This window comes from Heterodontus francisci, chromosome 10 (assembly GCF_036365525.1).
Source record: "Heterodontus francisci isolate sHetFra1 chromosome 10, sHetFra1.hap1, whole genome shotgun sequence".
Taxonomy (NCBI): Eukaryota; Metazoa; Chordata; class Chondrichthyes; order Heterodontiformes; family Heterodontidae; genus Heterodontus; species Heterodontus francisci.
The window spans coordinates 87278398-87290267 of record NC_090380.1 but is presented as its reverse complement, the minus strand read 5'-3'; the positions used below and the strand labels follow the sequence as shown (position 1 = coordinate 87290267).

Genomic DNA, 11870 nt, shown 5'->3' with positions numbered 1-11870 from the left:
CTCACTCAGTCACACCCTCCTGTCCCTGACCACTGGCCAAATTCAAGGTAGTTAATCTAAGGGGTGTGACTGCCCCCTGAAACGCAGCGTCCAGGTAACTTTCCCCCTCCCCGATGGGTCGCTGTGTCTGAAGCTCAGACTCCAGCTCATCAACTCCGAGCCGGAGTTCCTCGAGCAGCTAACACTTGCTACAGATGTGGTCACTAGGAACCACAATGAGGTCCTCCAGCTCCCACATCATGCAGGTGCAACACATTGCCTGGCCCTGCATCTCTTTTATTTAATTAGATTTTAATTTGTTTTTTAAATTTCCGACTGGTCTTTAGTTTTTAATCTGTAAAATATTTCTCCTATTCACCTCTAATCTGAAATCAACTTAGAATTGGTAATTCAAATTTGCAGTTACTTACCAATGAACTTATAGTTTTCCTGTGACATCACTGTTTTATTTTAAACTGTTTTTACTCGCTTAAAATGCCCAAAAATTAGATTTACACAAGGAACCTAGACTGCCTAAAAAAAAAAACTACCTTCTATATGAAAAAGAACTGTAGGCCTTTCTCTTTACTTCAGTTACTTGGAGCTATTTCGAGTTATTTCCCAACAGCTGTTACTCACCAACCAATCACCTTGCAGCTTTCCTGTGATATCACTGTTGACGTTTTTTTCCAAAACCTATTACTGAAAAGGTGCCTATTAGTGCCTATGCACCTTAAAGGAAAACAGCTTAATTCCAAGAGCCTCCTCAAAGGCCCACAAATGATTGCAATTAGCAGAAACTCACCTTGGTGATTAATTCAATCTGGGGTGTGGCCCGTTCTATAGGCAGGGCTGGCTTCCAGCACCATGCTTTTTAAACTAGTACAAAAGATGGCAAGAACAATTTGTGCTGGATGTAATTTGCACTTGAAGTTCCTTGATATTTTCCACTGGTTTGGTCAATTTTAGACAGCGCGCTTAAAAGCAAACAGTGAAACCGAACAGAAACTTTTAGTTTTGGTGGCAGCAGCTTTGACAGTAGCGGAGGTGCGGAGCGAACTTGCAGCTGGGAAGTCAATTTCAGTGTAAGTTAAAAGTTAATTCCCTTTTGTTTTCGGAGGACCAGGGGACTGCTGGGTAAGTAAAAACTATATACTTGGGTGGTGGCTGTACCCGAGACACTACACATGTAGTGTCTCCCACCCACCCTCCTCCTCTAACCAAAAAAAAGGACTCTGGTGTGTTGATAAGGTAAGCTTTTTATTTAAAAAGTTCTGTCCGTTGGATTGCTAACCTAACAAGTTTTGACTTTTTTTTTTTGGTTTTTCAGTAGATTTGTTGGGAATTTAGAATAGTGGGAATGGAAGTTAAGGCAGTTGTATGTTCCTCCTGCAGAATGTGGGAGGTAAGGGTCGCCAAGAGTGTCCCTGCTGACTGCATCTGCGGGAAGTGCACCCAACTCCAGCTCCTCGAGAACCGCGTTAGGGAACTGGAGCTGGAGGAACTTCGGATCATTCGGGAGGCAGAGGGGGTTATTGAGAGGAGTTATGGGGAGGTAGTCACACCTCAGGTAAAAGAAGTAGGTAGATGGGTTACCGTCAGGGGAAGGAGGGGGAACCAGCAGGCAGTGCAGGGATCCCCTGTGGCAGTTTCCCTCACCAACAGGTATACCGTTTTGGATACTGTTGCGGGGGACGACTTACCAGGGGTAAGCAATGGGGTACAGGTATCTGGCACAGAGTCTGTCCCTGTTGCTCAGAAGGGAAGGGGGAAGAGGAGCCGAGCATTAGTCATTGGGGACTCCATAGTTAGGGGAACAGATAGGAGGTTCTGTGGGAACGAGGTGTGTTGCCTCCCAGGTGCCAGGGTTCGTGATGTCTCGGATCGTGTTTCTGGGATCCTTAGGGGGGAGGGGGAGCAGCCCCAAGTCGTGGTCCACATAGGCACCAACGACATAGGTAGGAAGAGAGATGGGGATTTAAGACAGAAATTCAGGGAGCTAGGGTGGAAGCTTAGAGCGAGAACAAAGAGAGTTGTTACCTCTGGGTTGTTGCCCGTGCCACGCGATAGCGAAGCGAGGAATAGGGAGAGAGAGGAGTTGAACACGTGGCTGCAGGGATGGTGCAGGAGGGAGGGTTTTGGTTTCCTGGATAATTGGGGCTCTTTCTGGGGTAGGTGGGACCTCTACAAACAGGATGGTCTTCACCTGAACCAGAGGGGTACCAATATCCTGGGGGGGTGAGATTTGCTAGTGCTCTTCGGGGGGGGGGGGGGGGGGGGTTTAAACTAATTCAGCAGGGGAATGGGAACCTAAATTGTAGTTCCAGTGTACAGGATGTTGAGAGTAGTGAGGTCAGGGATAAGGTTACAAGGACACAAGAGGGCACTGGCAAGCAAGAACCTGGTTTAAAGTGTGTCTACTTCAACGCCAGGAGCATCCGGAATAAGGTGGGTGAGCTTGCAGCATGGGTTGGTACCTGGGATCTCGATGTAGTGGCCATTTCGGAGACATGGGTAGAGCAGGGACAGGAATGGATGTTGCGGGTTCCGGGATTTAGATGTTTCAGTAAGAACAGAGAAGATGGTAAAAGAGGGGGGGGTGGTGTGGCATTGTTAATCAAGGAGAGTATTACAGCGACAGAAAGGACGTTTGAGGACTCGTCTACTGAGGTAGTATGGGCCGAGGTTAGAAACAGGAGAGCTGAGGTCACCCTGTTGGGAGTCTTTTATAGACCTCCGAATAGTTCCAGAGATGTAGAGGAAAGGATAGCGAAGATGATTCTCGACAGGGGCGAGAGTAACAGGGTAGTTGTTATGGGGGACTTTAACTTTCCAAATATTGACTGGAAATACTATAGTTCGAGTACTTTAGATGGGTCAGTTTTTGTCCAGTGTGTGCAGGAGGGTTTTCTGACAGTATGTAGACAGGCCAACCAGGGGCGATGCCACACTGGATTTGGTACTGGGTAATGAACCCGGCCAGGTGTTAGATTTAGATGTAGGTGAGCACTTTGGTGATAGTGATCACAATTCGGTTAGGTTTACCTTAGCGATGGGCAGGGACAGGTATATACCGCAGGGCAAGAATTATAGCTGGGGGAAAGAAAATTATGATGCGATTAGGCAAGATTTAGGATGCGTAGGATGGGGAAGGAAACTGCAGGGGATGGGAACAATCGAAATGTGGAGCTTATTCAAGGAGCAGCTACTGCGTGTCCTTGATAAGTATGTACCTGTCAGGCAGGGAGGAAGTTGTCGAGCGAGGGAGCCGTGGTTTACCAAAGAAGTTGAAGCGCTTGTCAAGAGGAAGAAGTTAGGATAAGACGTGAAGGTTCAGTTAGGGCGCTTGAGAGTTACAAGCTAGCCAGGAAGGATCTAAAGGGAGAGCCTTTGTCCTTGATCTTTATGTCGTCATTGTCGACAGGAATAGTGCCGGAAGACTGGAGGATAGCAAATGTTGTCCCCTTGTTCAAGAAGGGGAGTAGAGACAGCCCTGGTAATTATAGACCTGTGAGCCTTACTTCGGTTGTGGGTAAAATGTTGGAAAAGGTTATAAGAGACAGGATTTATAATCATCTTGAAAAGAATAAGTTCATTAGCGATAGTCAGCACGGTTTTGTGACGGGTAGGTCGTGCCTCACAAACCTTATTGAGTTTTTCGAGAAGGTGACCAAACAGGTGGATGAGGGTAAAGCAGTGGATGTGGTGTATATGGATTTCAGTAAGGCGTTTGATAAGGTTCCCCACGGTAGGCTATTGCAGAAAATACGGAAGTATGGGGTTGAAGGTGATTTAGAGCTTTGGATCAGAAATTGGCTAGCTGAAAGAAGACAGAGGGTGGTGGTTGATGGCAAATGTTCATCCTGGAGTTTAGTTACTAGTGGTGTACCGCAAGGATCTGTTTTGGGGCCACTGCTGTTTGTCATTTTTATAAATGACCTGGAAGAGGGTGTAGAAGGGTGGGTTAGTAAATTTGCGGATGACACTAAGGTCAGTGGAGTTGTGGATAGTGCCGAAGGATGTTGTAGGGTACAGAGGGACATAGATAGGCTGCAGAGCTGGGCTGAGAGATGGCAAATGGAGTTTAATGCGGAGAAGTGTGAGGTGATTCACTTTGGAAGGAGTAACAGCAATGCAGAGTACTGGGCTAATGGGAAGATTCTTGGTAGTGTAGATGAGCAGAGAGATCTTGGTGTCCAGGTGCATAAATCCCTGAAAGTTGCTACCCAGGTAAATAGGGCTGTTAAGAAGGCATATGGTGTGTTAGCTTTTATTAGTAGGGGGATCGAGTTTCGGAGCCACGAGGTCATGATGCAGCTGTACAAAACTCTGGTGAGGCCGCACCTTGAGTATTGCGTGCAGTTCTGGTCACCGCATTATAGGAAGGATGTGGAAGCTTTGGAAAGGGTGCAGAGGAGATTTACTAGGATGTTGCCTGGTATGGAAGGAAGGTCTTACGAGGAAAGGCTGAGGGACTTGGGGTTGTTTTCGTTAGAGAGAAGGAGGAAGAGAGGTGACTTAATAGAGACATACAAGATAATCAGAGGGTTAGATAGGGTGGATAGTGAGAGTCTTTTTCCTCGGATGAGGATGGCAAACACGAGGGGACATAGCTTTAAGTTGAGGGGTGAAAGATATAGGACAGATGTCAGAGGTAGTTTCTTTACGCAGAGTAGTAGGGGCGTGGAACGCCCTGCCTGCAGCAGTAGTAGACTCGCCAACTTTAAGGGCATTTAAGTGGTCATTGGATAGACATATGGATGAAAATGGAATAGTGTAGGTCAGATGGTTTCACAGGTCGGCGCAACATCGAGGGCCGAAGGGCCTGTACTGCGCTGTAATGTTCTAATTCTAAAAAAAAAACTTCAGGTCAAATTATTTTTCCAATTGGTTATCAGTACAGAAATACTGCAGACACAATGCAAGCCAATTCAGTCAGTCAGTTACAAATATCAACTCCATAACCCTCTAAAATGAATATCAACTGAGACTTGGAATTATGGTGAACAACTGGCATTTCAACAGCACAAAGAATGAATGCATTCTGTAATCATTCATTGCCTTCACCAGAAAACCATACAAGAAAAACAGTTAACAGTAAAATCTATTTTGTAGACCCAACAATAAAGTTGAACTTGGTACCTTCAAAGTACCCGGTTCATCCTGGCCAGCAGGTTGAGTTGATCCCCTACGCCTATCCATTTGGGCAGCTGCAGGATCGTTGTGTAGAAGAACAGAATTTTCAGAACTGTTTGGACACCAAATTAAAAAGGTTAAAAGTTGTGTCAGCATTTATAAATGATCAGAAAAAATATAAATGGTCTTCAGCTATTTCATTAGCAAAGGTTTTAAAATGACATGTCTCAAAAGAATGCCCAATATAAAATTAACCTGTGGATGAATAAGGTACTCTTTAGCATTAAGCACAGACTTGCAACAAATTATTTTGTCTCTATTCAATTTCTTTTAACCACTTTAGTGATATATTCACAACATCACTTGTCAAGTCTATACAGCATAAAACATGAAAGGAGAACACTTAATCAAAAAGGTCATCAGTGGCAAAAACTTCATTGAGGGTTTTAATAGAAATATAAGAATTTGGCATTGCTCATTAATGCTATGAGATGCAATCAGAAAATCAAGGACTGATCAAATTGGTTTAACTAGATGAATGCTTTAAAAAAATTACTCACTGACAAAGGGAATGTGTGATCTGGAACTCACTGCCTGAGAGTGTGGTGGAGGCAGATTCAATTGTGATTTTCAAAAGGGAATTGGATAATTAACTCAATCAAAACAAATTACAGCGCTATGAGGAAAAGGCAGGAGTGGGACGAGCTGCAGTAACTCTGAGCTGGTAGAGACGTTATGGGCCGAATGGCCTCCTTCTGGCTGTAACTATTCTATGATTTTATTATGATGTAGTGCCACATTAGACAATGGCTTCAAAATTAAGACCTTGCCATTAAAGAGAATGTGGCAGCAAGTATAGGGCTGCATGAAAGATAAAAATAAAACTGAGAGAGTTAATGAGACTGACAAGATGTTGTTGCCCCGGAGATGTGCTGAGACCTCTCATTAAATTATTTGGGCATGAGCATGAGGAACTAATATCAAAATTTGCTGACATCCCCAAATTGGAAGGAAGGGGCATGGCAGATAGAAGAATGCAAAATGAGTGACAGATTAGAAGACTGGGCAGGTATCAGCAAAAGTAGTTCAAGAAAGATAAATATGAAGTAGTATACCTTTGAAAAGAAATATAATCTAAAATAGCAAACTCTACAAATAGAGTGGTAAGCTGTGGATGAACAGATCTACTTAAAAATCATAGAATGGTTACAGGAGGCCATTTGGCCTGTAAAGTCTCTGCCGGCTCTCTGCAAAAAAAAAAACTCATCTCGTCCCTCTGCCCCACCTTTTCCCCATAGCCCTGCAAATTTTGGCACTTCAGATAATTATACAATTCTCTTTTGAAGGCCTCAATTTGAATCTGCTTCCACCACAATCTCAGGCAGTGCACTCCAGATCCTAACCACTCAAATGTGTAAAAAAACTTTTTCTCACGTCGCTATTGCTTCATTTGCCAATCACCTTAAGTAGGTGTCAAATGATTCTCGACTACTCGCCAATGTGAACAGTTTCTCCCTGTCTACTCTGTCAAAACCCTACACGATTTGAAAACCTCTATTAAAACTCCTCAATCTCCTCCAAGGAGAACTGACCCTGCTTCTCTAATCTATCCAGGTAACTGAAGTTCCTAATCACAAGAACCATTCTCACGAATCTTCTGCACCCTCTCTAATGCCTTCACATGCTTCCTAAAGTGTGGTACCCAGAACTGGACACAAAACTCCAGCTGAGGCCAAACCAGGGTTTTATATAGGTTCACCATAACTTATTTGCTTTTGTACGCTATCCCCCTATTTATAAAGCCCAGGATCCTGTATGCTTTCTCAACCTGCCCTGCCATCTTCAATGATTTGTGCACATATATCCCCAGGATCCTCTGCTCCTGCACCCCCTTTAGAATTGTACCCATTATTTTATATCGGCTCTCCTCATTCTTCCTACCAAAATGAATCCCTTCACACTTCTCTGCTTTAAATTTCATTTATCGCTTGTCTGCCCATTCCACCAGCCTATACCCTCTTGAAGTTTATCACTAACCTCCTCACGGTTCATAATACTTCCAAGTTTTGCGTCATCCGCAAATTTTGAAATTGTGCCCTGTACACCAAAGTCTCAGTCATTAATATAGATCAAGAAAAGCAGTGGCCCTAACACTGACCCCTGGGGAACCCCACTATATATCTTTCTCCAGTCCAAAAAACTGTTGACAACTACTCTGTTTCCTGTTACTCAGCCATCTTTGTATCGCTGCTGCTACTGTGCCTTTTAGTCCATGGGCTCTAACTTTTTTTTTGCTGACAAGCACTTTATCAAATGCCTTTTGGGCATGTACATCCCATCAACCCTCTGTTACCTCATCAAAAAACTCAAGCAAGTTAGTTAAACATGATTTGCCCTCAACAAATCCATGCTGGCTTTCCTTAATTAATCCACATTTGTCCAAGTGATTTAATTTTGTCCCAAATCATCATTTCCAAAAGCTTTCCCAACATTGAAGTTAAACTGACAGGCCTGTAATTGCTGGGCTTATCCTTACACCCTTTTCTGAACAAAGGTCTAATATTTACAATTCTCCAGTCCTCTGGCACCCCTTGTTATCTAAGGAGGATTGGAAGATTATGGTCGCTGCCTCTGCAATTTCCACCCTTACTTCCCTCAGTATGTTTGGTTACATCTCATCTGGCCCTGTTGACTTGTCAACTTTAAGCACAGCCAACCTATCCAATATCTCCTCTTTATCAACTGTTAGCCCATCCACTGTCTCAACTACCTCCTCCTTCATTATGACTCAAGCAGTATCTTCTTCCTTGGTAAAGACAGATGCGAAGTACTCATTTAGTACCTCAGCTATGCCCCTTCCCCACCCCACCCCCCAACCGTGTCTCCATGCATACATTCCCTTTTTGGCCCTTAATTAGACCCACTCTTCCTTTTACCAGCCATTTACTATTTATATGCCTAAAGAGACTTTTGGATTCCCTTTTATGTTAGCTGTCAGTCTCATTCTCTCTTCATTTCCCCTCCAAATTTTCTATATTCAGCCTGGTTCTCAGTTGCATTTATCCATCGGATATTAATTATGCTAGTCTATATTTTATATATCAGTTTACACCACAAAAGCTTCTAAAAACCGCTCCAAAGAGTGTTGAATAGATGGAAGTTAGTGAAGATCCACTCAAAGTGAAACTGGAAGCATTATTTGCACTTGAAGTAGTAGTAATTTGAGTTGGTAACATTGAAGAATTCAAAAACAATTAGCTACACCAATCATGTTGATGTAAAATGAAGCAATAACTTAATGATACAACACTTCAATTATCAAATAAACAATAGAATATGGATATAATTCCTATAATATATTAATGCATAAGTAATTCTGTATACTCAAAACAATAAAAGTGGTGATCACCACAATCATATTTTAGCCATTAACGTAGTACTTTGAGCGGTTTCTTACTGAACATTTTAAATGTTCAATTTATGTCTATTAAGGGGATACAAATCCCCTGTAGGTCTTTAGCACAAGTTGTTCTTATTTTTCCCCTAATGAGATTCTCCTACGTAATGCATAATTTTCCTTGGCTCATTATTGAAATAACAGGCAATTCCCAGAAGAACTTCAGTTTTTGGTACTGTGCCACCGGCACCGAAGAATCCCTATAGAAATGCTGAAAGTGTACCAGAGTGTTCCAGTATATGGAAAAACTGTTGGGGTGGTGGGGGGGGGAATACTTGTTTTCCGACAGAAAATATTCAGGTGACATTACTACATTTTTTTTTTAAACCCCCTCCCTGGAAACCAATACTTGCAGCTCTTCATTTATTTGATAACGTGCCATCAAGAAGAAAAGTCCCTCTGCATAACAAAGCCTTGTCGCTCAAGTATTCGAGCTTTCCCAGTTTAGCATCCACTCCATTTTAAATGATTATTTTTGTCTTTCCTCATGTGTCTGGAAGATTATTCCAATCAAATTTTTGGATCACGAATGAATGGTTCTGTTTTAAATTTTTTTTTTTTTACTAATTCAAATATTCTCAGTTACCTGATTGCTTTAAAGCAATGTAACAAAATTATATGTGCCTCAAAGTACTCTCTTAATCTTCTCTCGACTCAAAAAACCACCTTTCCTGATACATGGGTACATGACCAAACAAAAACACCAAAGCCCTAATGCCTAGCAGATTCAAAATTTCAAGAAGTTTTGTAATGTGTACACTGTATTCTAGAAATTAATGCCTCTCTCTCACTGTTCATTCCCTGCTCAGGTCCTCGAGTGGGACTTGATGGAACACAAAAAAAAAATCAAGACTGACACTCCATTGCAGTACTGAGGGCGTGCTGCATTGTTGGATGTGCCATTTTTTTGGATGAAACATTAAATCAAGGCTCTGTCTGCCCTCTCAGGTGGATATAAAAGATCCCACTGCACTTTTTTGAAAACGAGTATAGTGCCTTAGTCAATATTTATCTCAATCAACATCACAAAAAGGCAGATTATCTGTTCATAATCACTTGCTGTTTGTGGAAGCTTGCTGTGTGCAGATTGGTGGCAAAGTTTCCTACAACATTGATACACTTCGAAAATATTTCACTGGCTGCAAAGTGCTTTGGGTCTTCCTGTGGTTGTGAAAGGCGCTATATAAATGCAAGTCATGCTTTTTTTCTTTAAATATTGGGAAGACTGAAGCCTTTGTTCCGGCCCCCGCCACCAACTCCATTCCCTAACCACCAACTCCAACCCTCTCCCAGGTAACTATCAGAGACTGAGCCAAACTGTTCACAACTGCGACGTAGTATTTGACTGAGATGAGATGTTAATCACACATCCACACCAACAAGACCACCTACTTCCATCTACGTAACATTTCCCAATTCTGTCCCAGCCTCAGCTCATCTGATGCTGAAACCCTCATCCACGCCTTTGTTACCTCCAGACTTGACTGTTCCAACGAACACCCAACTAGCCTCCCATTTTTCATCCTCCGTAAACTTAGGTTCACCCAAAACCCTGCTGCACGTATCCTAACTTGTATCAAGTGCTGTTCAGCCATCATCCCTGTGCTCGCTGACCTATACTGGCTCCTGGTTGAGCAGCACCTCTATTTTATCATTTTCATCCTTGCTTTCAATCCCTCCATGGTTTCACCCTTCGCTCTCTGCAACCTCCTCCTGCCATACAATCCTCCGAGATATCTGCACTCCTCCAATTCTGGTCTCTTGCGCGTCCCCAATTTTAATCAGTCCACCACTGGCAGCTGTCTCTTCAGCTGCTGAGGCCCTTAGCTCTATAATTTGCTCCCTAAACCTCTCCAACTCTCTTTCCCCCTTCAAGATAATCCTTAAACCCTACCTCTTTGATCAAACATTTGGTGATCTGACCTAATATTTTCTTTGGTTCAGTATCCATTTTTGTATCATGCCTTTAAAACATCTTGGGAATTTTTTCTATGTTCAGAGTGCTCTATAAATGCAAGTTGTTGTTGACAGACTCACGGGAAATTTATTCTGGAAAAAATCTGTAAAATTGGTAACTATTACATAAGCAGCTTGACAGTTGACAAGATTCAAAGCTATTTTCTGTGTTAACAGTTTTGTAGATCAATTAAACACAAGTAAAGCTAGGGTACTAAATTAATTAGTTTTCCCTTCTCTTCTCCGCCTCCAAAAGCACACTTGCAAAATGATTTTCACATATCAATAATGAACGTTACTAGGAAAGTGGGAAAGCAACATTATTGAAACTTCATGTGCATTGTGCAAACTATTACTTCAAGCCACATATGACAAATGTTTCAATGGATTTGCATATTTACACGGAGATGGCTTATCTAAATGAAGTAAAATCCATCTCTGCAGCTTGATGCGTTCCTTGGTACAATGTGTGCAAAATAATTCCCCTATTTTTAGGACACAGAATGAACAAATGAAAAACGTTAAGAGCTCTATTCTGGATTGAGATTGCAACAAAAAAGTCGAAGAACTATTTTAAAATGCACACATCTGCAGAGCTCTTTTCTAATCTAATAAAAAAAATCTCAGGCCACAATCTAATTTGCACATAACTGACCTATTAAAGAAGATTTCAAAAAGTATCTTGAAAGAAGTAGCAAATTTGCAGTCACAAAGTTCAAGCATTTGTTTCAGCTTTGTAACACAGGACATATCGTTTCCCCCCCCCTCCCCCCCTCCACATTTATTAATATACTTTCACTAATCTTGTGAAAGTGCTGGTTAATTCCATATTTGTGCAAAGGACAGAGTTACCAAAGCAAGAGGTTTGTGATGCTATATCACATTATGCAAATGTTTAAACTAACTCCGTTGCAACTCATATTCTTGGTATAAACATGCAGAGAGATCTGGTTTAGTGATTGTTGTGGAATGCCCTTAAGAGCACCACCTTAAGAAGCTGTAAGTGAAGCTCACCAGAGGAAGTGACGTTGCATCACACGAGCAGGGAGTTGTGGGTGTAGCCCGACAGAGTGAGGCATGCGCTAGTGTGGCTCCTGCATATATATTCTAGTAAGAAAATGTGGGTTTTTATTTTAACCTTTGAATATTACTTGTAGTCCTGTGAATCTTACAATAGTTCACATACCAAAGGAACAAGTAACATTACATAGTGGCAATGTTTGGGATATATTTTTTCTGAAGAGTATCAAATACTACAACGTGGCAATGTTTGATTTTTTTTCCCTGAACACCACACTGGGAGAGAACAAGGAACAGCTGACTGCCTACCTGGAGTGGCTGA

At 42.2% G+C, this 11870-nt stretch overlaps 1 protein-coding gene across 10 annotated transcripts in view; it reads right to left on the bottom strand.

Moving 5' to 3' along the window:
* Positions 1-11870, bottom strand: part of LOC137374606 (sentrin-specific protease 7-like) — a 147132-nt gene that overhangs the window by 124137 nt on the left and 11125 nt on the right. For 9 of the 10 annotated variants that reach the window (XR_010975857.1, XM_068040950.1, XM_068040951.1 and 6 more), the window contains one exon: positions 5122-5227. The exons of the other annotated variant lie outside the window; for it this stretch is intronic. Coding sequence is in view for 8 of the 9 variants with exons in the window: in XM_068040950.1 (XP_067897051.1) it covers positions 5122-5181 (60 nt within the window). In the remaining variant the exon portion in view is untranslated. The remainder of the gene's footprint in view (positions 1-5121; positions 5228-11870) is intronic. 10 annotated transcript variants of the gene reach the window in all.